Source organism: Synchiropus splendidus, chromosome 1, assembly GCF_027744825.2.
Source record: "Synchiropus splendidus isolate RoL2022-P1 chromosome 1, RoL_Sspl_1.0, whole genome shotgun sequence".
Taxonomy (NCBI): domain Eukaryota; kingdom Metazoa; phylum Chordata; class Actinopteri; order Syngnathiformes; family Callionymidae; genus Synchiropus; species Synchiropus splendidus.
The window spans coordinates 31,187,740-31,215,475 of NC_071334.1; the positions used below are offsets into that span (position 1 = coordinate 31,187,740).

At 41.5% G+C, this 27,736-nt stretch overlaps 3 protein-coding genes across 3 annotated transcripts; 1 reads left to right on the forward strand and 2 right to left on the reverse strand.

The window, feature by feature from the left end:
- Positions 1–9,730: 9,730 nt before the first annotated feature.
- msrb1b (methionine sulfoxide reductase B1b) lies at positions 9,731–11,461 on the reverse strand. Its single transcript, XM_053885663.1, has 4 exons — positions 11,315–11,461; positions 10,616–10,758; positions 10,041–10,158; positions 9,731–9,846 (listed from the first exon to the last, which is right to left on the reverse strand). Exons 1-4 carry the CDS (start codon positions 11,367–11,369, stop codon positions 9,830–9,832), a joined length of 333 nt encoding a protein of 110 aa, XP_053741638.1. The 5' UTR covers positions 11,370–11,461; the 3' UTR covers positions 9,731–9,829.
- Positions 11,462–12,213: 752 nt separating this feature from the next.
- Positions 12,214–13,579, reverse strand: neurl2 (neuralized E3 ubiquitin protein ligase 2). Its single transcript, XM_053853398.1, has 2 exons — positions 12,841–13,579; positions 12,214–12,329 (listed from the first exon to the last, which is right to left on the reverse strand). The coding sequence occupies exons 1-2, from the start codon at positions 13,577–13,579 to the stop codon at positions 12,214–12,216; spliced, it is 855 nt and encodes a 284-aa protein (XP_053709373.1).
- A 1,727-nt stretch (positions 13,580–15,306) lies between these two features.
- On the forward strand, positions 15,307–27,519 carry tex2l (testis expressed 2, like). The gene is made up of 12 exons (XM_053854560.1): positions 15,307–15,481; positions 18,938–20,338; positions 20,978–21,178; positions 22,233–22,518; positions 23,350–23,576; positions 24,031–24,180; positions 24,258–24,357; positions 25,020–25,152; positions 25,488–25,625; positions 26,339–26,548; positions 26,923–27,043; positions 27,123–27,519. Exons 2-12 carry the CDS (start codon positions 18,968–18,970, stop codon positions 27,270–27,272), a joined length of 3,087 nt encoding a protein of 1,028 aa, XP_053710535.1. The 5' UTR covers positions 15,307–15,481; positions 18,938–18,967; the 3' UTR covers positions 27,273–27,519.
- The last annotated feature ends 217 nt before the right edge of the window (positions 27,520–27,736 follow it).

The window sequence follows — 27,736 nt, forward strand, 5'->3', positions numbered from 1 at the left end:
CGACTCAAAACAAACAAACGCACAAAAAATGACAAGTAATGCAAAAAGCATAAGGTTTCAGCAAATAACAAAAACGGTTCAATTCACATGATGATTCTAACAGTGTATGGAGGCCTCAGCAAGGTTAACTAAGTGAGTGATACATGGATCAAACTGAGGGTGGTTTTGAAATAGTACCAAGAAGGAATAATAAAGTAAACAAAACTACTAATAATAAGAAATTAAAAGAAAAGCTTAAAAGAAAAGATACTATTTGCAGGATAGAAAAGGTCGTCGTGTATCCCTTTAACAGCTTCATTGAAAGATGATACGAGGCTGATATTGACAATGCCCGTGCTAGAGCATAAATCAGTGTTGACTACAACAGCGTGCGTGCTGAAGTACAAGCCAGCCGCTACATGGCAACACGTCCATCCTGATGACAAATCTGAGCCAGGATGGTGAAATCCATCGACCAAAGGCTCCACGAAGCTGGCAGTACGTCAATTTGCTCCAGTCTCTAAACAGAGAAGGCATCATTTACCTCTCGGAGCTCTCAGCGCGCTCCTCAATATTGATCAGCTGTGGTGTTGAAAAACAAGCAAAGACGTGACACCCTGAAGTCCGCACGATCAATACCCTGCTCGACGCTGTGTACTTCAGAGTTTCTGTTCGGTCTGGAAGTCATTACGCTTTCAAATGAAGCACAGCAAGACCTACGTTGAGCAGAAGTAGAATCCATCAGCTTTGTTTTAAAAAGCAACAAACAAAAAGGCGTCCAACATACTCAAACAGTACGCTAGATTAAGGACTGTAGCTTGAATCATTCCGATATTCTGCTTTTAAACAGCTAATCACTGAAAATGAATGTCCGCTCCATGGAGGAAGATTGTAACTGATGGTGTGTCATTGTAATTTAAGTAATGGTTCTGCAAGTTAATGGATGTTGTTTGGCAAGCATTCATGTTGTCCAAATAAAATGAGGTTGGGTTGTCTTTGGCAAGGTGGAGTCAAGATCCCATTTGATGCCCAATTATCTAATCTAACCCCTATTTTTTAAAGGAGCTGTGAACCAAAATAAACTCCAGAAGAACGAAGTTGTTTTATTCAAAGCAAGTTCTTTGAGAATGACTAAGTCTTGAAAAACATGTGGATGTTGCTCTGTCATCAGGCTGGGCCCTATTTGTGCGGGCGTTTTCATTCTTCTCTCTCTTCTGCAAAACTCAAGCATTGATAAATGACAATCACACCAGTCAAAAGGTCCATAAAAAACAAAGTTTTTTTTTTGTTTTATCCAAACTGGTCGTGGTAAGAAAGTGTGAGCGATGGAATGCTGTTGAGGATTGTTGTTCGATCCAGGAATTGAGGCCAAAGCTGAGGAAGGTACAAACGCAAGAATCTTGCACTTCAGCACTATGTTATACTTGATATTTGGCTCTCTATTTACATTAATTCATCTTCATTCTTCTGTCCATCACACCTCATTTCATTATTTACATGATTTTGATTGAGTATAATGTAATAAAATTAAAATGTGTGAGAGAGTTATTTGTGTGTGTTTCTTTTAATCTGAGGGTGTTGGTAACCTTGAGTTAATTTTGATCTTCATACTCTCTTCTCCAGAGTAATCTCACATTTTCTTGTCCTTTTCCCTCCCACTACTGCAGTGTACATTTGTCTGTGTGGTTCTAGTGCATGGTTGGTAGAAGTTCCCGCTTCTTCTCTGCTGCTCCTCGGGAGTTAGTTTAAACAGTCTTTGTAGATGATCTGGTCCCAACCCATTTCTGGCTCTAAACATGACTAATTGAGTTTTTCTCTCTACCTGCTCAGGTAACTACAGTAACCTTGCATTAGAAAAACAGTTCACTGCTATGTGCTCTGTAATCTGCCGTACACTTTGTTCTACTAACCTTCTACTGTAGCAGAAGCAGTGGCCTTGTACTAAAAAAAAGACCATGAATTTACTGTTTTCCACATTTGGGGAAAGTCTGTTTGTGTCTAGCTGTTCTTTTTCTGTGTTCTCATTTAATTTTTTTTAGGTCCTCCCAACTGTTGATAGAATTTGTGCCATCAGCAAACAGGACATGAAATCAGGAGCATACATACATAAGCATAATACAATAAGAAAGGAGTAGAATTTTAAAGAACTGTTCTTTCAGATCTTCCCTTCTGTGTAATAGATGGGTTTCGTATCAGTACTATTGTGTGTCTTCGGTGGGTTTTCAAAATAATTGTTTAAAATTCTCATTTCCTTTCATAGTTGTGGTTTTTGTAGTCACTTTATCTTAACCCTTAATGTTAAAACAGGCTGCATCCCCTGATTGTTGAGTTTTAAACACAATGGACATCAAGTAAATAATGAAGAAGGAATGGCAGTGGGAGAACAGAGAAGGTCGCCAGCCTCTCACAGGGCTCATGTAGGCAGACAAACTTTAACACACAGACACACTCACCCCTATGGACGATTAAGAGTCAATGCTTTTGGACTGTGGGAGGAAACTGGAGTCACAGTAGAAGGCCCACATAAGCATGGGGTACAAAACACAGCTTCACATAGCACTAACCTACCACCACGCTGCACCTGGTCAGCAACCTCTCATTCCAAAATATCACAACATGAAGACACTCAAGGACACCTTTTTCTTTTCTGCGGCTGATGTGACATAAGAAAATCAACCCGGAAAACTGACACGACAGTCTGTAAGTCCAGCATGGGTGACTTATGTCGGAAAACCACACTAAAACACACCTGTCTGTGACGTCCTGTGTAGAATAGAGGTGTGTGTCTGTGGGAAAGCAAGTGACCGTACAGAAGAACTGCTCTGTAATCCTGACTGGAGTCGCCGCCATGACCTGCGGCAGCTGCTTCAAAGCCCAGATTTGTTTCACTGACCTCTCTTCCTCATTGTTGTACAGTAGAACATGAAACTCACGAGAGGTCTTCAAGTTACGAAACATTTTCGTTGTCTCTGTTTACATGGTTCACAAACTGACATCAAAACATCTCAGCCCCACCACCGACTATCAAAGTCATAAATAACAAAATAAGTCTTACACTGAACCATACAATATATATGTATATATATATTTATAGTCAGAGAGACAGACATTTTACAAGAGAAAAAATGATTGAGCTTCACCAAAAAATCACACCAAAAAACAAATAATGTATATCACAACTGTGGGCACTGCTGACTGCCGTCTTTCTTCCTCTTAAAGTCTCAGCATTGTGCCGAGCACTGAGAAGAATACATGAGAGTGGAGCCTGTAAAGGTAGCTGCACCTTCACTGGTGGACAAAGGATGGAATGCAATAACTCGCTCACCTCACGAAACACTCATTAATCATCTCCATATTATTAGTTTGATAAATACTTTCTCAAAAAGATTCACTAAGGTGAACACGTTATGGGAATCCTGACAATGAATCTATTATTATTATTATTATTATTTTCATTATATTATTATATTCATTCATTTGCTGTTGTTGGACAGGTTTCTTTCATCTGAAGATTAATTTCCCCATTCATTTCTATCACTTTCAGTCACGTGAACAACTGTTGCAACAACAAAAGGTAAACTAAAAAATTTGACTTCACAAATACAAAATACAGTCACGTCACTGAAATGAATCAACTGTCATGTGCCTATTGTGACGAAATCTGTGTTCCACATCTATTCAACAACTCTATGTGACACCATAGAGCTACAATATGACCATGGCATGGTGGGTAGATCACCTCGCGATGGAACGCAGGTTTGCTTCTGCTCAGTGTCTTTTAAATGTAATGAATTTTGTCGTGCAGTTATTCAAAATATCAAATAAAATGTGCATTTTGTGTGCATTTTAATTACCAAACAATACACAGAACCATTAAAACCTAGTTATAATAAGAATCCCCACTTTTCCCAATATTTTGTCTGGTTTTATATGTTTCCTGTGGTTAAGATTTTGGTGACCCATGAGCCAATAGCTGCCGTTTCAGAGGACCATTGGGCATTTTCAACCACAAAGTATCCCTGGACACTCTGAGGATTACGTCTAGTTGAGGAGAGTTTTAAAGCCACTTGGATTATATAAAAGGACGTTGGTTTTGGGTGACAGCATATTTGTGATTCCTGTTGTGTGTTTGGCCACAGAAACACAACAATGGTGGTTAGCACTGCTTCACTGCTTCAGGAAATAGCAAAAAGGATGTCATCACAAGACTGATATGTGAGTGGCTCTGGTGCACTGTGTGTGTAAAGCTGGTGGCTGCCCTCGTAACTGAAGGGCAGAGCTCTGCGGTGAGCTGGTAAGTACAGGGAACGCCAGCCGTGTACATTATCAGATGGGTGTGACTCTGCAACTGGAAACATCTTTGAGCAGTAAACTGGCTACACAGGAGTGTCACCGCACGAAGGGACTTGTCCTGGGGGGGATAAAAACCATCCACCTGGTCAAAGATGAGTCACTAGAGCAAGTCATGTCACCTGATAGTTGCGATGACTCGGCACTGTGAGGCCAAATCCACCCTCTGCTTGTTCTGTACATGTAGTGACACCTTTATATTATTTTTCTTTAATGAGTAAAAATTTGGAGAATGAATTTGTCTCCATAATGAATTGTTAAACTATTTCATACTCAAGTTTTAGAACAGGGGTGGCCAACCAGTCGGAGGCTTGGAGCCACATTGTTTTACTGTGTTGCTGAAAAGAGTCACATCCTACCAACATGTAAGGCTGTAAGGCTCACCTCACACAGCTGGTCACGTGACTTCGTGGCAGTATAGTGGTTAAAGCACATCCCTGTGTATCACAAGGTTGCTGCTTCGCTTCCGGCATATGTCTCCTGTGCATGTATTTTTAAAATTCATACATTTTAAAATTGGAATATCAAGTGGCGTAGACAGAAATGTGTGCGCCATTTATTTTACTTATATATCTATTTTTTTACGTGCCTCATGTCACCAATAACATCAACCCAGTCTGTGTTATGTGAGCGACGCTGCAGACTGGACAGTCTCATCTTCACTCCACTGAATTAAACAGACTGCACGATGATCAATGACAAAGGAAAGGAATGACAAAGTGAAACGTGGAACTAGGTCATGTTAAATCGTGTTGATCGTGGATCTGATGCAGCTCACATCGGCATTGAACGTGCTCTTAGCCGGGGGGCGGCGGCTTGGAGCACGTGCTGCCAGGTTTATTTTTTATGTTCCAAAGTTAAACTCATGTCACAGTCTTTGAACAATATTTTGATATTTTGTTGGAATTGCTCTTACTTTTTCGACTTATTTCCTGTATAAACAATCATCTGAATAGCAACTTGACCAAAATCGCAGCCAGTTTGTGGCTCATTCTGTAAAGCACCGCATGAAAGTGGGCAAAGAGCCGCATGCGGCTCGGAAGCCTCAGGTTGGCCAGGCCTATTTTAGAAGATTTCATTTGACTTCTTTAATTCTATTTTCTATGCACAGGGATAACAGAATGGATAGCTAACATATACCCAAATGTGATCTCATAGGATGCCTAAAACATTCCTTTTGATGTTGGCACTCACTCCTAAATTCTTCATTCGACGCTCACAAGCAGCCTTTTGTTTGGGTGAACAGATGAGCTTCAGATGGCGGAGGGTGAAAAACATTCTCCTTCTGCCTCATAGCTAAATATTTGGACTTCCAGTCAGTCATCATAAATGTGCTCTCGGCGTAATAGGATTGGGAAAAATTCATAACAAACCTCTAATGACTGTTGACAGTAGCGAGACCGGTCACATGCCTCCTGTGTTTCGATGGCACTTTTACGACCGCAGATCTGGTTCCAGACACAACAACGTGGAGTTTCTCTGCTGACGTGTTTGTGACTCTGAGCTAATGCTGGCGTTTAACCACCCCTTATAAAGTCTTATCTAACAGGTCGAACGCCATTGGGATTGTAAAACATACAGAGAGCATTGTGTGAGCCGGGTGACAGATTCTGCCTTTCGAAGGTGTGGTTCCCTCCTCTGTGAGGTCCAAAGTTTTAGTTTGAATTGAACAGTTTACTGAGCCATCGCTTTCTGTGATAACTTCACGGTGCACCACCGGGTCACGTGAGTGCAGCCTGTGCCCGACCTTTTGTCCAATTTCAACACAGCCAGCCAAGACTCCATGGTACAGTTACAATACAATTTACTGCCGTGGGTATTCAGGCGAATTATTCCATGATCTACAGTCATGATGTCATTCGCTAGGTCAGGCCTGTAATCATCTCACTCCCCATCTTCTCCTCGCTGTGAAATTCCATCAAGGAATCTGTGTAAACATACATGTAGCACACCCTGCAGGAATTGCATTCACAGAAAAAAATAATAATGCACTTCAAGTCTGCGCTCAAAATAAACCCCTGTTGAAATTGTATTGAAAGACTGCAATTTATGGGTCATGCTTCAACACAGCAAGCAGCAACAATCTTTGGCGTTCAAATATATCATGCAAATGAAGTTGAAGGCATGACTGCTTTTGGTCACCATGGTGATAATAACAAAGGATATATTTTTTTATACATTGTTTTTTAATGAAATCTGTAATGTCTGTAATACAAAAGCTTAGAACTACTAGAACTAAAAAAAAGGGCAACCAAAAACAAACAAACAACAGTAGTTTTTTATTTTATTTTGTCAATGATATATACAATCGATTACTGACCGCCGTGAGACCGGTTCCACAGTGCGATCTCACACTCTTTTCCTGTGGCTTTATTAGCTGGCAATGCCCAGATAAGATGAGGACGGTGAGTGAATGAATGCTCTTAAACCTTGCTCTCAGTCATAAGAACATGTTTACAGGGGCCAACACACCTCTGTGCACAGTCTGCACCCATCTTGAGTGTTCTTATCGACTGCTGAGGATAAAGCCTCAGAGACCAGGAGAGCAATAAGTTCACTGTTGCTGTCTGCACTGTTGTCAATAGCTCATCGACAGTGGAGCCTCCTTGTCGTCTCACTGTGCAGCAGCTCAATGTTCTGAGTCACCATGAGTGATGTGAGGCACTAATGCTGTATTTAGGTGGCTCTGGCAGGTACAGGTAGGTGAGTGGCACCTAAGAGCAGGAGTCAAGACGGTGTGCGGGTTTTCTGCCAACAGCATCCACAGAGTTGAAAACTCAACTGCCGCATTGACAAACTATGATGTCCATTAAATGTAACAGGTGAGGGAAATAAATTCTAATCTTCTAACTTCCCCATAGTAGTATAATGAAATTCCCCATAGTAGAAAACTAATCTTTATGGAGGTGACTCACAGGCACCAAGAGGATGATGTCAGTCGTCTGTTTTCTGCAGCCAGGAGGCAGCAACAGCTGATGAAACCATCTTGTATCATTATCTTATCTGGAGAATTACAAGAAATGACCATTGACAAACTCTTTTCAGCTAAAATGATGGTTCCTCGTGAAATGTTTTATCAGAATAGTAACCCTCAGTTCAGGAGGGCATTAAGAATCCATTGGTCACACTGTACTTCTGGATCTTTCTAGATAGCTGGCTGAAACTCTAAACACAATTTAAACCCCCAGCTTCCTCCTTTTCATGAGAAATGTGAAAATCTTTCCTTTGTAGTCAAAACCAAATCATGATTGTTTTAATTATACTTCACTTTTTAATTTGTTGACCTGAAAAATGCTCCTCTGAAGGTTGGAAATTGCTTATGAACATATTTATGTGAAAAATACTAGTGAATAGTGCGCAATACTATGTTAAATTCAATGTTTTGTCTAGATTTTTTTATACCCTTATTGCAGCATTTTTTTGAAGGATTCATTTACTTCAACATAAATAATTCACAGTATAATATACACTTAATGAATAAAATCAATTTATTTGGTCATTTTTCTTTACCCCCCGCAATTGTCTAGCATTTTTAGTCAAATTCTATTTTCAATGCATTCAATACATTTTAAATGTTGCAGAAAGGCTGACACCACAGGCAGGGAACCTGCAACATGTTTGAGTTTGATAAAACAATGGGCCTTTGGTTATTTAGTTCACACCGGATCAGCCTGTTATCGAGCTGGAAATTGAAAAAAAAAAAGGAACCCCACGATGCAGCTCTGGACCGCTGAGCTGGCGTGGAGAAGCAGCTGAAGATGATCACTTTGCAGTGTGATGTAAAAGACACCCGACTATAGAGAAATATTATTGTAAGCTGGCCAACGTCAGATTGATTTAACATCCAACAACAAGAAGACCTCAGCGTTTATTTTCTTAATTCACCGGCTTATCTGACGGTGCAATCACTCCCTGCATGGGCTTCATTCAGAAGGGCTGTAGGTTTCCACGCGCTCCTCCGCCAAGGTTGTGGGTTTGATTACTAGCTGCCGCTCACTAAGAATGCATGCAATCACAGCAGCAATGCTCCTAAACTGACTTGACTACAGGGATCTACTGCTGTGAACTTCCCTGCCAAGGCAAGTCGGAGGAGATTTACTCTGAAGGGGAAACCTCAGCACAAGGCCAGCCACGCACAGACTTTTGGCTTAAAGCTGATGCAGGACCAACAATGACATCCACTGGTGTTGTGATGACCTCAAGGAATGACAGGCGTGAGAAGTGATGTTTGTAGAGGGTATAGGCTTGAAATTCAAGTGGCCAGACCAGTGAGGAGTGTGTTTGCCTCTCACTGTGTGTGGAAGAGCTGTGTGAGTATGAATAAGAACTGTGTGGGGTCACCATGGACAGTGTGGCTCACACATTAATATCACAACAAGATCACTCACTGTGCTCAGCCATGCAAATACAACTCACCATATCAACGCCAGAAAGGAAATTGTTGCTTTAAGTAAATGACAGGTTACATTTTTATTTGTATTTTATTTCATTTTTTTGTGGTTGCTCAAACTAAATAATAAACAAGGCAGACCGACTCCATATTAATTCTTCTGCCTGAATTTGATCGACTTAACACAGAAAAGTCACGCAGAAACGTCTTTTCAGCATAAATCTTTTGAATAACTTTCTCCCTCCTGCCAAGTGCCAAACAGTCCAACTTCCAAGAATCTATTGGCTCGCTCACCCGCAATGTTTCATTTCATAATAGCATTTTCGGCCAGTCTTTTCTTTCTTTTTTTTTTTAACAGGCGAAATATTACATTGAGTCTTTTCAGTGTATTCAGTGACTGCAATCTAAGAGGGTTGATTTCCAGCCATAATAACATTTCATGACGTTTTCATTGCTAATGATGATTCGCAACAGAATCTTAAAATTAGAGGACAATTCAGTCTTCATGCAAACGAAGCTTTCGAAGACAACCGTGCTAAAGCAAGGCGATGTCTCCATCTAGTGGTCAATAAATCAGACATTCGAACCAACCAGAAATATGTTGAAACTTTCAATAACTAGCATCAAATATGACGTGTTCGCATCATCGCATGTGCATGATCCAAACATAATGCTACAATACGTTTTACTTGCATAATAATTTGATCAATAAAAAATATATTGCCAAAACGTAATTCAAAAATTGAAATATTTTTAAGCTAACTGCTCTCTTTAATAGCTAAAAACATTATCAAAATGGAGACAATGTGCTACATGATGAGGAGATTGCTTAATTTTAAACAAAGAAAAGGCACTTCTGAGTGCAAAACACACTCTCTCACTCAAACCTAAAAACATAGCTGTGACTCACTAACTCCACGTATGAGTATCTATAAAAGCATGAGAGAGCGATCAAAAGAAGACAGTTGCTTGTGTCACACGCCGGTCAGAGACTCTTCAACAGACAAGAAGCTCCTTTGATGGGTTTATTCCTGTCCACTTCATGAACTGACCAGAGTGACTCTGGTCCAGGACAAAGCAGCAGCGGATGGGCAGAAACAGGTCTCACTTTTATCGCCTGTCCTCATCTGGAAAACATTAATATTAAATTAAATTCAAATCAAAAGGTTGCATTGATAAATAAACAATGATGCCACCACCCATCATGCCACTCAGTGCACGTTACTCAACATTCTTACTATAATATATTGAGAAAATAGTTTTAACAAGTTGCTACTTTATACAGACCATTTATATAAATATGAAAATGACCTGCAAATACCTTTGATAGGGACAAACTTAAGTGAGTCACTGAATATTCAGAAGCGTGACCGTCCTTCCTCAGGGCCGTCGTTGACAAACTCGTGACCGAGACCATTACCGCACTTGCCACACAGGACCTGCTCATGAAAAAACAGTAACACCGGTGACAATTCAAGGAAATTAATAAGAATAGTTAACTTTCTACATTATACCATGAGAAGATCATGTGAGCGATGCAAACACTAGTTTATATCATTCAACCACTGAGCCCCAACACTTTATATGTAGCAGGTTATTAATATACTGTACGTATAATAGCTTTTTAACTATGTACAAATGTGATGTGGCACTCATTCTGGAGGTTTTGAGCGTACCTGTGCTGATAATGATTTATTTAAGGGGTACAAGAGAGGGTGAAAATATTGTTTGAAGTGTGTGACAGAGCCTGTGACAACTGTCTATAACCTTCAGCACTGACACCAAACTTTGATGTGATGATGAGGTTACGCTGTTGCAGGACACTGTCCTTGGTGGAGAGCTATGCATTACACACCAGCTGCAAATCCAACACAAACAAGGATGACTCTGTTGTACCTTGAATGCGGTAAGACTCTCCATCATCTTGGTGACACTGTCGTCCCTGATGGTTTCAGTGAAAGCCGGCCAAGGAGACGAGTGGCTGAACTTGGCGCGACTAGAGAACAGAGGGTGGCTGCACTTGGAGCATACATACATTCCTGCAATTGTAATGCCACAGTCATCATTTATTTATTTATTTATTCAAACATTTTCCCAACCGTTTCCCAACTCCAAAAGCCTTCTTTGCTATGTAAATAAAATAAAACAAATTCAAATGGATATATCATTGTAGCAATGGTGATAAAAATGCACAAACTCAAATTGTCATAGAAAATGACTGATTTAAAGGGACGTTTAAAAAAAACCCAGAATAAATGTATGTTTTTATGAAAGGCTCTGACATAAAAATGCTTGTTTATTTATTACACACAGGGCCTTGTGGCCTCGATAATAATCCTGCAGGTAAATATATCATGAGTCTAAAATTAAATTAATTGAATTACATAAAATCATTCATGTGAAACAAATTTCTGTCTTGATAAATTCATCCTGTAAAAGCATCGTGATAAAAATCTGTTTTCTACGGTGATCCCGGTGGATCAAGAGCCAGTTATTCCAGGACCAGACTCAAAGAACAGAAAGGTAGGAGAGTGAGTGGAACGCTAATCCATCCTAATCCAGACTAGCATGGTGCGCACACAGATAAACACTCACCCGGTTTGAAATGGTCTTTATAGACTTCTCCGCCGAAGAATTTACAAAAGGACATGGCGTGTATGAGTAATGTAAAGCTGCAGGTGACGCCACAAGAGACGGGACAGGACGGCTCCTTTACCGGGGCGGAATCCACGTCTCGTGAGAAAATTCTACACCAACGAGATTTCAACAAACCCTCCTACTTGCATTATACCTCATGACCGACAGATGTCCCCAAAGTCCTATAGTCATTTTTTTCATTGCTTTTACTTTTCAACGTTTGGAAATTAATGAACCAATGAAATCACCGCGTGACTTACGTAAAATTAAAAATAAATTATTATTATTATTATTATTATTGTTGTTGTTGTTGTTGTGTATTTTTTAAATATTTATATTCTATTATTATATTATTCAAGTCAAACAAGGTGACGGGCGTCACACGGGAATGTAGTCCGACATGTTGTCGATGGTGAAAAAAAAAAAAAAAAAAAATATATATATATATATATATATATATATATATATATATATATATATATATATATATATATATATATATTTGAATGGTTGGGATGAAAGGCCCTACCACCGAAGTGAAAATGACATGACACGTTTTTCGATGCTGAATATAAATATCGAGCATTTCCTTCAGTGATACCATCATAGCTGTTTTCTCAGTTGGAATAATTTATTCACTGACATGATCCCACTTCAGATTCGGCGATTAAACGACATCATCTCCACAATCTGTCTCATTGCAAACCTATGACGCCTGTGAACAGGATTGGTGCTTCGATGGAGACAGCAACATGACAACTGCAGGAAGTCCAACATCATGAATGGCTTAGTAAAAAACAAGTCATGAGTTCCACTTGTTGGTGCAAAGGTGCAGTTGCTCAGTTTGCAGTGGCCCTTCACTCGTATTTGCAGTAGTGCTTCAGTGCCTCAGGGAGGTCCAGCCAGTCAATGGCCATCCTGTGCACGATGTGTTTCTGGATGGTTTGTCTGCATAATGTCTGCAATGAAGAAACTGAGAAGACACATATAAAAGTGTTATTTATGAGCAGAAGAATGAATGAATATGGAGAACTGTCATAGAGAAACAGATTGTAAACCTGATGTCAACAGATTGCTTCACAACAGCTATTAAATTATCATGTATCATGTAATACAAGTCCAAAAAAAGGCCCAATGATGCTGAAGGCGGACAGAAAAATATCCAATTTTGAAAATAATCATCGCTATCACATTTGTGTGTTAACAATTTGGGTTAACGACAATCCATTTTGTTATTAAATTGATTTGGATTTGTTCATTGAAACCAAAAATAAATAAATAATTTGAGCATAATTTATTTGGGTACTCTTGTTTAAAATGACCGTAGTCTGCCTTTAACATGAAGTCAAGTCAAAAAAAGATGGTCCTGCTGTCAAACTGGGCTGAAGAAAGTGTCAATTCTGCCATTGATGAACTGGAGACAATAAAAGTAGTTGACGACTCGAGTTACTCGCAACTTCGATTTCAGCAAGTTCCCCACTTACATCCATACTCCACCTGAACGATCCGTACACACTTTGTCGCGGCAAAGACATCCACCACAGCGTATAAGGGCTGGATGGTTGGGATGTCCTTGGCAGAAGCCCCCATGTCCTCTCCATTGATGATAATGTGCATGTCAGCCAAGTCTCGTCCCTTGGGCACGTAAAGCACCCCGATCCTGCTCCGTCTGGCTGTTGGAGGCAACGCGTTTGTCTTGAACAAGTCATCCAGAATGTGACTGAAACGTCCTGGTCGACTACGCCCGACCAACTTGTCTCGGGGTATCCGCACATTCTCAATGTACAAGTGTGAGTCTGTGAAGAACGTTTTGGGGTGGGGATTGCTCATGCCATCTTCCAGCTCACCACGACCAAGCCTCTGACCGCCGGCTTGTCCGTCTCCTCCATCTTCTTCCTCTACCACTTTATTGTGGTTACGAGTTATCGCAAAAACCCAGCTGTCCCCCAGATCTGTCAAGTCTGGGATGGAATATTCTGGAACAGCCTCCAAGCTTATGGGGTTTCTGGCAGTGAGACCTACACGGAGGTGGCCGCACCAGCCCAACTCCTTGTCCTCGATCTCGATGAGGAAGATCTCCCCTGGATTCAGTGGGTGTTTGCTGAAGCAAACACCATTAGCAAAGCTCTCCACACGTGTCGCCTGAGTGCCTGAGTGGTCCAGCTTTACATTGGTCCCATGGATGGGGTGGAATTCCATGTACTGATCAGAAAAGGGCTCCATGTCCAGGTCCACTCTTGGGGCTCGGTACAAACGTGACCACAAACTGTGGCAAGAAGTTCACAGGAGCACTGTCATGGCGAGCAGTGCTGCCTCTGTCATGACCGGATCCCTGAGCTGAACTCTTCGCTGGTGTCTAGTGGAGAGCTATTTTTGAACGGCTGCATGTGTCAACAGATGGTGAGGAATCTGTGTGTGTGTGTGTTCTTGTATTTATCGCATTGTGGAGACCAATTCCTGACAAAACCTTCCGGGGTCCTTATGCCTTTGTGGGGACCTTTTGCATGTCCAACTCTCATTTTGTAGATGATGATCAAAACATAGGGTTATTATATTGGGCTTCAATTCGGTTCAGAGTCCTGGTTAAGGTTAGCCATTTGTTATGGACGATAAGGTTTGGGGTGAGAGACTAACTCACAAGGATAGAGATACATGCGTGGGTGTGCATTTCGAGGGTTAAAACTATAATATAACTAAGTTATTATAATTAGGTTTCAGTTTGGTTAAGAGTTAAGGTTAAGGTTAGCCATTTGTTTTAGATACGTGGGGTGAGAGGGTCACTAAGATAGGAAGTCAAACATACGTGTGAGTGTCTGAGCATTTTTTTGTCATACTTGTGAGTACCAAGTCTTGACAAGCAACCTTCTTGTGAGGACATTTCGCTTTGTGAGGACATTTGGCTTGTCCTCACAAGGTTTAGAGAGTTAAGACCTGATAACTACAGCGTACTACATTGTATTACATTATGACCAGTGTTCAATAATGTCCATTTGTCCACAGCTGAACCCCTTAATATTTGACAACAAAAAACACCCCACAGTGACTGTAGTTTTGGCAACATAAGGACCTATGCCATATAAGGGTGTTATCCACTGCACACTGAGTTCTGTCAACCATGTTATCATATGAAAATTGAAGTTTGGTGGCCTTAATTCCAGCATCTGACCGATCTGATCAGTCACTCCTCACAATGTGATGTGTGAAAATAAGAATCTAAATGAGCATAAAAAAAGACGATAGGGGTGTAGTGTGGAACACTTCTCCATTGTGGTCCATCCTCCATCATCATTTTCTTCTCCAACACTCCAATCTCGCTAGGTCCACACATCCTCTGGTGTCTCCCTCTTCTCCTAGCCATTGCCATGTCATGCTGTAGTTGCAGGTGACTAAACAATGCACCAATCCAAGCTATTTTAAAGTGAAAATATAAATGCTATAAAAGCTTTTCTACGGCAGTGCAGGAAAAAAAACTAAATGAAAACATCATAGAATCATAAATGCTTCAGACTTTATAAGTAGTTTGATGCGCATTTAAAGATGTTGTTTCATCCCTGCTGTTAATGAAGTGCAGTGATGGATGGGGGTTATTGTTTAAGCCCAGCTGCAGCCTTCGCCTCACGCTACCCTGTTCCTCACTTTGTCATTTCTAGGGCTTCCCGTGTACTTAATGTAGGCCAAGATGGAGGAGAGGAAAGAGAAAGTAGTATTTCACATGTCTCTTCCTGACACAGTCCTGATGGTGAAGACGTCTTCGAGACGACTGGGAGTCATTTGAGGCGGTGGGACACAACTTCGAAAGCCTGGAGATGTTTTCAAGGAAAGCAGCATCTTGAAATATTAGCGTGTTGTGGGCACGAGTGCTGGAGCTGCAGTACTCGTAATCTGGATTACCATGCAGCGTGGCCTTGCTTTTTATAATCAGTTTGGTGAGCTGTGATTCTCGGCGTGACACATCTGGATGCAGGCAGTTGGGTTAACTGGAGGTGTGTGTGTGTGCTTGAGAGAGAGTGAGAGAGAGAGATAGAGAGAGAGAGCGAGAGACAGATCCTCACATTCACAAATGGAGAGAGAACCAGCCGGAGACAGCACAGAGCAGCAGGTTTTAGCTCCGACGTTAATGGACTGGTAAGTGTTTTTCTTGTTCATCTGTTTGCTAAACACAGCCTGGAACATTTTATTCAATAGGAGAAGGGATATATGTTTTTCGTCACACTTGCCATAGCACATAACTTCAGAAATGATGCACTCCTTCATCAACACACGAATGTTGTTTGTTTTGTCTCCTCACTTGTTCACTCATTTTATTAATCTGAATATGTGATATAATAATACTGTTTTCTTTTTATAGGGCTGGGACTCAGATAGAAAAATATTCTTTCAAAAAACATATTAAGCATCATTGTTAGTTCCAACTCCAGATGCACACTGTACAGAGTGATGCCGTAAGCAAAACATACATAATAAAGGAAACAAAATTCAAATTGATGGATTTAAGCTAAAATGTCTCTCTTCCATTTTAGTGGTTCATTAATATGGTTTCAATTCTTTTTATCCTCAGTTTTGTTTTTGAAATTGGAATGTTATTACTAATGTTATTATCGGCAATTGAAATGTAAAATTAATTTAATTTAACTGACTAACCGACTGACTGAGAGGTTTTTGGGGAGAAAATTGCATAGTCCCGTAAGGAACTAATATTGATGAGAAAAAAATACATGTAAGCAGGAAAAAAGTATATGCATAAAGAAAAATATATATATAAAAAAAAAACTGTGATTCGAAATTGTCTCAAAAATAGATTAAAATTGCTAAATTTCACCAAGAAAACAAAACATTTTCAGTGCACAGTATTAAATTTATCAGTGAAAGAAGGAAGCATGATTATCATGATAGTAAGAGATTAGAAAGAGAAGGGATTAAAAGAATATAAAAGATGTGGTGACGTGGCAGATTTCTGTCTCACACTCCTTGTGATGTGGTCTGAGGCAAGTCAAGCACAGTGAACCAGTGCAGGGTCATAGCCGGTCAGTGGCAGGGGTCAACATCAGGATACAGAGGGGGACATACTGATTTGTGTATGCATTCATGTCGCAAGGCTGAGAAGTAACAGTGTTAGAGATCTATATAAGTCCGGTGTCCTCCACCTATAATGGTGATCTGAAAGACTAAAACCTATAAAAACCAAAAAAAACAATACAAAGATGAATGAAGAAGGTCAGTAAATGTTGATCTGGAACTTTAAGAATGAAAGACAAGCAACATCAACAGTGAACAGGGGGTCACTGAGACGAAGTGACTGTGTAACACACTGCACCAAATGTGGGTTTATCTGATAATCCTGCAGTGTGATTTGTCAGATTTCACAGCTAAAGCCTGCATTAATGTTAATCTGAGATGGTTAGGGTCCATGTCTGATTAGAGCTACAAACACTGCACAAAGACTCGGGTCAGAGTGCTACTGGCCGCACAGAGACTTGATCAGACATCAGTTCAGCAGAGAGCAGATGCGGTCCATTATTTGAGCTGCATTTAACATGAAACCCTATGGAACACATCTTTACATGCTGCAGCTAGTAATTTGTCGACAGAAAGCAAGACACACAATTATAAAACAGAACGCCGTGAAGATCATTAATAGTTCTACTTGGCTGACCTTGTTTGAACCGCAGCACTCTCCCAGCCTTCAGGGTCTTTCACAGCTGAATACCCGCTGAAAAGTTAAACCCAAAAGACGTGCTCAGTGGTGTCAGTAGTGCTTCCACAAAATGTGCTAACCACAAGAGCGTATGAGCAATTTGGGGGCAAAAGTTTTCACATTGCACTCACAGATTCACAGGCAGAATGAGAAAACAAATCTGCTCCACTTTTATGTAACAGACAGACACTGCGATGAAGATTGACATACAGTACAGCTGGTGGGACTGTGGAGAGGCAGGGTGGGGATCAGCACCTCCAAGTCTGCACTGTAACAGGTGTACCACGGGAGAAAGTGTTTGCACGACTCCCTAACTTCTCAGCAGTGAATCTTCATGCAGTGTGTACACATCCATGGCTTTAGTCTGTCTACACATCAAGTATGCTATCTGAGATGGATCTATCATCAATAGAATTTAAATATTTCTGATATATTGAAGTGTAATATATTGCACCATATTGAGTACAAAGTACAAGTTCCAGTGTTCATTCTAGCCATGAGTAGGAAGCGCCAAATATGGAGTGCACACACTACTATTGACTCCTATTGTGCTATTGAGTGGTAAACTAGATTTTAAAGTTGGGTGTTATGTAATATTAAACCCTCATACAGGTCACACTAATAGGAATATTCTGTTGTTCAGAAAGTACAGATTGGTTTGTGAATTTTCATTCAAGAGAAAATCCAACCATATGGCCTCATTACAGTCCGTGTCTGTACCCCTGGCAGGCCTCGCCTCTGTGGGACTGTGAGACTTATCTCCCGACCATCCATTTCGGGTGACAGCAGATTAGTCAGAATCTACCAGCTGCTGTGGAATTGGTCGAAATTGTGCTACGCAGCGCTGTAATGCAGTTATGTAATTCTAGCCATTCCAAGGTAGGATTTAAGTCGTTTTAATGCAGATGTAAGCGAATAAAAGGCTCCCTCTGACGTCCATTGGCTGTCCATGCTGGTGATCCGGAGCTGCTCTTTTCTCGTACGCAGAGAAAGCGGATCCCAGCGACACTCTCCTCTGCTGCTCGTGTGGTATTTTTTTCTGACAAGTCAGTAGGAGGTGGACTGTCACATGAGAACATGAGATGCCATTGACACACAAAAGCCGTGCTGGGGAAGTGACAGAAACTGTCTTAAAACCCACCTTGTGACTCATCGCAGGTTTGCGTAATGATTCTTAAAACGACTTTTGTCAAGACCGAAGGGTGTGAGCGGAGAGCTGGCTCTGTGCTGCGACAGAAATAAGGGATTAATGGATCCCATAACATTTTCCTCATACACAGACAGCATTTAGACAGCAATGATGTACATGTTTGTTATTCTGCTCTTCTATTCTTGAGCATGTGAATGAAATAAAGAATATGTACATATATTTAAATGGATTTTTTTATTATCTTAATTAATTGTAGTAGAGCTTTCATTTCTGCTATAAATGTAACTTAAAGGAAGATTCTCAACACCAGTGTCCAATAATGTTTTCCTCGTACAAACGTCGTGTTTAGTCCAACAACCCAATCGAGTTGCACAGGGTCATCTTACTTTGGGGGTTTTCATGGTGCGATTTTATTATCTGTATTATCTGTCAAGGACATTCTTTAGAATAACCTGAGATTCACTGGAGAGGCTCTAAAACATGATAAAAGCAAGTATTAATGGCTACTCTTGTATTGGTTAAATCTTCCTTTACGTTCCATTTAGAGCAGATAAAAAATGTGGGATGAATTTGTCAATAATCGGCAGGTAATTCAGCTCTAGTGCAATTATTGAGATTAAGAATCGTAATCTATTGACAACCCTGATGTTTATATATATCTTTTCTTTTTTTAAACTATTTTTTTCCAGATGACTGAGAGAAGATGAATATAACCCTAATGTTTATTGTCATGCAGGAAGTTTAGCTGTGAAGTAAATATCTCAAAATGGCTGACATTGGAGCAGCTGAACGCAGAAGGGACAAGGATGGTGGTCGAAGAGGGGGAGGGTCTTTACAAGGGACCAACAATCCGGCCCAAGACCACAGTCCAGTGGGTGCTGCCCCCCTTGGGACAAAAAGGCATCTTCCTCGGGGCATAGTGATCCAGCTCACCGGGACGGAGGGTGAGTGGAACAGCCTGGATGAAAGTGAACTTATCTTCTCTCTGGATCGTGACGAAGACTACCCCCCTATCTCGCTTTCGAAGGAGAAGCAGCTTTCTGTCGATGATGATTCTGGGCTGCAGTCTCCAGCCTTCCATGTGCCTCTCTCACCCTCGTCCCCAAGTTCCCTTGGTCACTGCTCCAACACAGGCGCTAGCTTTCTCTCCCCAGGACCATCCACACCCACACATCGACCACTAGCAAGCCTTGTCAAGTCCCTGTCCACTGAACTGGAACCGAAAGAAGGATCCACCCTCCGACCAAAGCCCCTTCTCAACCTTGTGAAGTCCATCTCCACTGAGCTCTCCCGTTCTGAGCCGGAGGTGTCCCAGTCAAAATCAGACTCTCGCCTTAACCTGCACTTGTGGAAGCAGCTAACAAAACCTAAGAATCGCAGCAACGGAGACTCACGTACTGCGCCTCCTTCGCCTAGCAACCATTCTCCTCTTGGTGACAATCTAAAAGGGAATTTCTTCAAGATGGAACTTGAAGACACCAAAAGAAAGCTCTCTGAGGCTGTGCAGGAACCGCTGAGCAGCATGCTCAACAAAATGAGGAGGGAGGAGAGCACTGGCAGCCCCAAACACCAACACAAGACCCAAGGACCAAGCAACGCCAGCTCTAAAGCCACAGGAGTGGACGGGCTGTCTGACTTTGGAGCACTGGAATCCCCAGCCAGCGGAAGCAGAAGTGACAGCGAGCTGGTTTTTCATTGGCCTCCAGTTCGGCATTCTGGGAAGGGTCAGCGCAGCCCCTGCCCTGTGCACCACAAGAGCCGCAAGGAAGAGAAGTTGGAAATAACTACGGATGGTGACATGATGCAGATTTTTGCTGTGGCCACTAAAAAGCAGAAGAGTGAAAGACCAACTAGGTGCAAACCATCTGACCCAATGAGTAACTCGGCTGTACCGCCCTACCAGCCACTCCCACGCTTGACCCTTTTCTGCGCAGCGGTTTTATCGTATGGATACTTTGTCCTTCCTCTTACCCCGTACTGCTCCGGCCTTGCCTTAGGTGTAGCTTTGGGATTCTTGCTAGGACTTTGCCTCATCAGGATGAGTTCTTCCAAGTCTACTTCCTCAGTTTCTCAACACAGAGCATTTCAACTTCTTCTGAGTAAAGATTCTCCAAGCAATGAGTCAGAGGTGGTGAAGGTGAGTTTGCTTTAAAATGTTAACCGCTGCCAATTGTTCATTGTGTGATGATAGAAATTAAAAATGACCCGAAAGCAAATATTTTGCAAATATGTGAACTAGACGTCCCAAACTTGGAGCTGTTGCCGAACATATTTGGCCTTTAAATCCACAGAGATGAAAAAGTGAATTGTCCAGGGGTGAATAATTCTGAAACAAGTCAGAGCCGCAGCGATCATTAGGTCTGAAACCGTTGTGGCCTGGGCAGCTAACACTCTTTTTGCCAGCTCCAGGGGCCATTAACGGCAGTAAGACGCTGTAAATTTGTCAGATCTGCCTTTGATAGCTCTTCGGATTGGATTCAAGGCAGAGAGTTTGCACGTTCTTCATCAATTAGTTGCTAAAATTGGGTTTTTCAGGACTGTCCAAAAGGCATTTAACCTTCAGATTATAAGCCAAACAGATTCCTGTATCCTCAAGTGAGTCCATCTTTGATATAGATACTCAAATGTCAATATGTCTCAGTGAGAGAGAACTGCTCTTTGCTGTGAAATTCACTCACATCGATTGTCGCTGAGCATTTTCTGAGTCATGTGATAGTCACATCAGCCCAGACTGAGTTCGGATTTGACTGAGCCCCTGTGTCTTGTGCATTCCCAGGGCTGGATGAATGAGAGCCATGATTATGATGCAGAAACGTGCCACTTGGGACTGACTCATTCAGTTTTCGCCACCTTGGAAGGGTCCTGTCTACGTCTGGACTCCCCGCGGTCCAATATCGGCCGCCGGGCAACATTCGATGAGAAAGTCCCTGAGACCACATTCATCAAGACACGCTCTTTTCATCTCGCAAGGAGTAAAGTAAGAATGACCTCTGCTTACTTTTGTTTATCCCAATATTTATGCCAAATATGTTTTGCTCCAAAAGATAGACTTGTACAGTATTATGTCAGGACATCCCACTCCCCTGGGATGATCTAATCCTGCTGATGTTTGGATCAGAATGGGACCATCACCATGGCAGATTTCTTTTTAAAGGCCGTGTATGCATGACTGAGTGGCTCCAAGTCAAAGGATTTATCCAAACGGTTAGGAGTTTAAGGGAGTGAGCGAAAGCGCTGACCTTTCTTCTGCACAAACACAAGCCTGTGAGACTAGCAAATGTCCTCCAGAATATACTTTCTACTCAGTCATGACCTCATTTATTTGAAGAACCCATCGTCAGTCTACAAAAGCACCCAGTATTTGGTCGCATATTTGTGATCGCACAGTGAAAGCAGAGCTAAGTATCATCTGTGATCAAGCCTTTTACACTTAAAACCAGTCTTTCTCTGAAGAAAAGGTTTTTTAAAGGGTGAGCATCTGACAGGTCAGTCGGCTCAAAATCTACCTAGAACTCACCAAGACAATCATCATTTTTACAGTAAAATAAACTTGACAAACTAAGCATTAATGCAGAACAATAGCTTTTCAGTCTGATATTTCCCTTTCAAACTGGGACTCAAAACATCAGGCTTTTGAATATGACAATTCTAACTATAAAATATTGGACAGGATTTAAAAAAAATGATTATTTATAGGGTATCGGGTATGGGTCCAATCCAGGCTTGCGTACTCGTATCCATAGAATGGCCACCAATAATACGAAACCAATACCACCAGTGGGCAGTTTTTGAATGCCAGTTAATGACAATTTTGTGAAATTTCTGTTTGTACTACAATGACACTTGTGACCATCACCCATGTTCAAATAACATATATGGAAAAATAAAAAACTAAAAGTAACTTTATGTGTATCAGTGAGTACTCAAATGCACGTACTGGTACACTACTCGTTTTGGAAAAACAATGGCATCAGTGTATTGCCAATTATTTACTTTTTACTGATTTTTCCCTCTTTACATTTGTTGTCAAGGTTTTCCTGCTCCCCTCAGTGTTGGCCCAGAAGAGATTGTGGAACCCAAAGTATCCAATTTGCATCCAACTGCATGAAGGCATGAGAGCTGAAGATGAGGATAAACAACAGCTTAAAGAAGATCATGAACAAGGAGAGACGAGACAAAAGTCCTCTGAGCCTCAAACGCTTTATCTCTTTGGGCGCACAGGAAGGGACAAGGAGGAGTGGTTTCGTCATTTTCTTCTCGCGTCCAGTGATAGAGCATGTGAGAAGGAGAGAGCCGGCAGATGTGTGTCCAGATTGGGTATGACAAACGTAAATAATGCATTAGTGAAGCAAACATATCTGGATAAGGACTCCATGTACGATTTGAGCACATGTGCGGATTATGGATTACGTGGTCCAAATCTTCGCATGCCAATGTTTGACTAAAGAAGCAAGATTGTCCGGTGCCCTAACATGCAGGGCTGCAAATACAGTGTGTCCCAGGTACTTTGCAATGAAAGATTCAGCGGTGTAGTTTGGCTTTCTGACAAGGAATACAAGTATCAGGATACCATTTCGACTTATTCATTTGGTTTTAGCTCGCATCTGTTCCTAATGAGAATCGTGCTGGCTCACCATTTATTGGTTGCTCAACATTCCTGGGTGAGGGTGCTATGGGGTCGTGGGGCGTCAACGGAGAGAAGACTGAAGGCTAAACCTAGGACATGCTGGGAACAGTGATCAGAGGCGGGTTCTGAGGATAGGAAAATCCTTGCTTGGACTATGGGTTGCCTTTAGATGATAAGTCATCCTAATGGAAACCCCAATGAAGTAGTGAGAATGTCATCGCAGCTGCACACAGAAAAACTTAAGAGAGTATAGCCAGGGAAATATCAATGGCAGGTGCACCTAAATCCTTCTGCAACAAACCAAACATTGAAGAGCCAGTTGTAGAAAGAGTCCAAGACACCATCATAAGATGACAACCTGGGGTACTGGACTATTCAGAGCCACACAGCCACCTTTGACCCACTCAGAGAAAAGACACCTTTGACAGTCCAGTCAACATCAAAAATAAAATCTGTGTGCCGTGCAGAGTTGAATCCAACCTGGCGAGTGAACATTGGTTTTATTGTCTGTATGTTCTCAGTGAACCATCATAATGGCCCGAGCAGTCCAGGCTCCTGCAGTGATGAAAACCCAGTTCCCTCATCGACATCAGAAGCCCCCACCAAGCAGTCACCCAGTATCACCAGGGGCCCGTCTGAGCTTGACTATGCGTGGTACATGTCACGTCTTCTGGGCCCTGAGGAGTCCACCCCAATGTCCAGCCCTGGTGCCTGCAGCACAGAAACAAGCCCTGGAGTCAGAGGAAAGGTAAGACTGATCATAACTTTGAAAAATGAAGTTGTTTTCTTCCACATATTTAACTTCTAAACTGCAGCATGCAAAAATACTTCTTTCATCCACCGCCTTATTTGGCCATTGATGTGAAGTTTTGCGTCATTCGAAATACAATTCAGAAACAGCTATAGGCAGGAGGAATGAATTTGGCGAGTGGCTCAGCGAAATGTGAAATGACTGGATGATAAGATTTTTACTTAGATCGAACAAACTCAAGACAGTTTGTTCAATAAATATTGCTTGGCCTGCAACTTGTTTTTGGGTTTTGGCGCCACTTCTCATTGACTTCTCTGGTTAATTTGTTGTTGTGTTATGGTTTAACAAGATTTTAAACATTAAAATGTTGTAGTGTGCTGTTTTAATATTTGTTTAAAATGTAATTTTCATCCCTGCAATAAATATTTTTACCCACCTCTACTTCAAACAGTGCACCTGTGATCCCGCAGATGAGTGCGGCAGCAGTCACAACTCGTGGGCCAATGCTCTAATAGGACGAATCTTCTGGGACTTTCTGAGAGAGAAGTACTGGTCCGATGCTGTGTCCCACAAGATTCAGAAGAAGCTCAGCAAAATCAAAGTAATCTTATTGGCTTGAAAATATGCTGTGTTCCGTTGAGCTGAGGTCCAATACTGAGGTGGTGGTTCTGGTTCCAGCTTCCATACTTCATGAATGAACTGACTCTGGCTGAGCTTGATATGGGAAACTCCATGCCCCAAATCGCTTCTTCATCCAGGCCAGAAGTTAACCACAGAGGTGAGCGCACGCACAGAAGCTCCAACATCCAATCTGACCAGTCATGGCAACGTTGTTATCACTCCCTAACCTCATGGAGAACCACAACATATTGGCTTGTTTGTGTCTCTGATCTTAGAGACCTTCATCAATGATAGCAAATCTGAGACTGTTTGACCTAAGTATTTGTGAGGATGCACTATCACAACCACGACTGCATCAACATAATTAATAATGAATTTCAAATGATGGATTATCACGGTTAAAGCTGTATAATCTGGAGCTGATCTGACTGCAAATGTCATCTTGAGTCATTGGCTCTGCCCTAGTGATGACTTTATACTGGCCTTAAAAAACAAAGCATCATAAATAAATAAATGGTGTATTTATTATTTCAAAAACAACTTCCTCTTTCCATATCAGCAGTTCCTGTTATTCTTTGTCTGTTTTATTGATTTTGTTCCTGTAGTATTACTGTTATTTTGACACGTTTTTGTCTATATTTTTATTTTTGTCAGCACTTTTACAGCAAAATACACTGCTAACACATTGCTCATCTTTTCCGTATCTCTTTTATATGCTTCTAGATATGCTTTATATGCTTCTTTTATATGCTTCAACAAATCTAGTACATTTGTTGAACAGTTTATAGTATACAGTGTTGTCTTTGTCGCCCTCCGCAGGCCTATGGGTGGAACTGCAGCTGGTGTACACCGGTGCCCTGCAGATGACCCTGCAGACGAAATTCAACTTGTCTAAACTTGGCAAGGATGGCGGCCAGGACATGGATTGCATTACGGAACCTGGTAGTACACGGTCAGTATAATTTTAAAGTGGTGATCTGAGAAAAACGGAAAACTAATATCCCATTTCATTTTTATCAGGATCAGAGCAAGTTTATATCAAAAATAGAGGTGATATTATCCCACTGAACACACACAGGAGATTTGTCCATGAATACACACCTATATCTCCCTCCGATTCTCCTGATCCCTCCACACTGATCCTCCGGGTCTTCACATTAAATTGATTAGAGTGGATCATCCTCTCAGCCACAGAGCCACATGGATTAAAATCCAGAGAAAGCTCTGCTCTCGTGTCTGAAAATCCTACCTGCTGCCCCCAAGACGCATTGTTCTTTGCTCTCACAGCTGCAGGCCCGTCCTGCAAGTGTTGGCGGACAGTGATGAAGAGTCGTCCAGTGCCGGATCGTCAGACGAGGAAGACCTGCTGCTCTCGGAGCCTCAAGTGTCAGTCGGGGATAAAGGATCCACAGCAGCTACTGAAGGGTGATTTTTATTTTTTTTTAAGAAATACCCATAAATCACGACCACTCACCCAAACCCATTTAGATGCTGTCATCCTCCAAGCTACTATTTACAGCAAATATTTGTGAATAGGCTTTGATTTATGGAGGTGAAGAGGAGAGAGCAGACATGGTGGAACAGGTGAACAAGATCGAAAGGGTCAATCTACGACCTTTAGGGTCACGTGGGGAGGTGGGGTGGCTCAGGTACAAATGTACATGACATGCTTAGGTTTTCATTGGGAGAGACTAGGAAGGCTAAGAGAATGACCAAGATCACAGCTCATGGGACAAGGTGGTGAGGCTGGACAGCAACCGATGATGGGATAGGCTGAAAGCCCAGACTTCAGATAGACTTTTGACAGAATACATTATAAACATCATGATGTATCTCGAAAAAAAAAAACATATTCTATAGATGGACAGTGTAATAGAACATTCATTGTAAAATAACATGGCGATGTGCGTTTAGTTCGGATGCCACACTTGACGGCGCGTTTGCAGTATGCGTCTATTTGCAGCAGATGTCGCTGGAAAACTGTAACTGAGCAAGGCACTTTATTAACTTGGGTAGCTGGTTTCATTCCTTAGAGTTGACAGTCATGGGAAGCAGATATTCACCAAAGAAAAAGTGGCTCAGTCATTGCCATAATCATTTGATTTTGATGTTCATGTCTATTTGCATGTGTTTTATAGGGCAGGCGGTGGAAGAACTGGAAGAAAAATTTTAAGATTTGTGGACAAAATCGCAAAATCCAAGTACTTTCAGAAGGCGACTGAGACTGAGTTCATCAAGAAGAAGTTTGAGGAGATGTCCAACACGCCGCTGCTGCTGACTGTGGAGGTTCAGGAGCTGTCTGGAACTTTAGTCATCAACATACCACCGCCACCAACGGACCGAATATGGTGAGGACACTTGGACCATCATGTGGAATGCTTTACTTTGGACTGCCTTTGTCTTTGTCGTACGTTTTCAGGTACAGATACGACAAGAGGGAACATGAGGAAACAGGGGAAAGATTTTGTAACAATCCTCTTTAACACAGAAATTCAGATAGAAAATACATAAATTGCAATCTAATACAATTTTTCAGTATAAAACTGAGTCAAAAATTCAAAATGTTACTGAATAAAAGTATCTTGACAGTCAAAAAAATCTCAATAAAATGTTACATTAATGTAACATTTTATTGAGAACCAGAGAGATGAAAAACATCCCCCAAAAATACTCTAAATAAAATAAAACAAAATGTCACGTATGTAACGTATTCTGTCTGCAGGTACAGTTTCTGTGTTCCACCCAAGTTGGACCTTCATGTCTGCCCCAAACTTGGTGAGCGAGAGGTGACTCTGTGCCATGTGACCGAGTGGATCGAGAAAAAGCTGCAGGACGAATTCCAGGTGCACGGTGCCTTGCAAGTATAAAACCAAAATGTGTCAGACACGTCCAAATAATCCAACTTGTCTTTCTCAACTGCAGAAAGTTTTTGTCATGCCAAACATGGACGACATCTACTTACCTGTGATGCATTCCGGGACTGAAAGCCCTCAAGCGTCACTTCATCTGTCCTCACGCTCGTATCAGTCCTCCACAGAATCTATCGAGAGAATCCCAACTGAGTCTGACTAGTGCCTCGCCTTCTGCTCTGGTGGATTGTCTGTTCTCTGCAAAATCTGAAAACCATGAATCTGCTTCTGGACTCCAGAGCAGATGTTTGCCAAAACCTTTTTGAGTCCAAGTTTGAAGCAACATGCCGCCTGGTGTGATGCTGACTGGCTGCAAGTGCTGATGTTTACAAGGGAACGATCGATATGAGATGTAAATAGCTGTGTTCAAGTGATTATTTGTTGATATGGCAACCCAAATTACGAAATAAAAGCAGTGTCTTCTAATTACAATGTGTTATTGTTTAATTTTTTTTCTGTGCAAATTCATGTGGGGTGAATGGGAGGGTGAGTGCAGCAGGTTAGTGATTGGTTGTTTATGTCTGGTGCTGGTTTGTTGTGAATGAATGATAGTGTCCTTGCAGGCTGTTGATAAATGAGTTCACGTGTTGGCAGATGGTCGATGATTGATTTTTTTATTTATGTATT

Excerpts from the sequence above, each read along its gene's own strand:
- neurl2 (XM_053853398.1), bottom strand. The coding sequence starts at position 13,579 with ATGGAGCCCTTTTCTGATCAGTACATGGAATTCCACCCCATCCATGGG. Across the intron at positions 12,330-12,840 it reads CGTTCAGGTGGAGTATGGAT|TTTCTTCATTGCAGACATTA; the intron begins GTAAGTGGGGAA and ends GTGTCTTCTCAG.
- tex2l (XM_053854560.1), top strand. The coding sequence starts at position 18,968 with ATGGCTGACATTGGAGCAGCTGAACGCAGAAGGGACAAGGATGGTGGT. Across the intron at positions 24,358-25,019 it reads GCCAGAAGTTAACCACAGAG|GCCTATGGGTGGAACTGCAG; the intron begins GTGAGCGCACGC and ends CGCCCTCCGCAG. Across the intron at positions 25,626-26,338 it reads TCCACAGCAGCTACTGAAGG|GGCAGGCGGTGGAAGAACTG; the intron begins GTGATTTTTATT and ends TGTGTTTTATAG.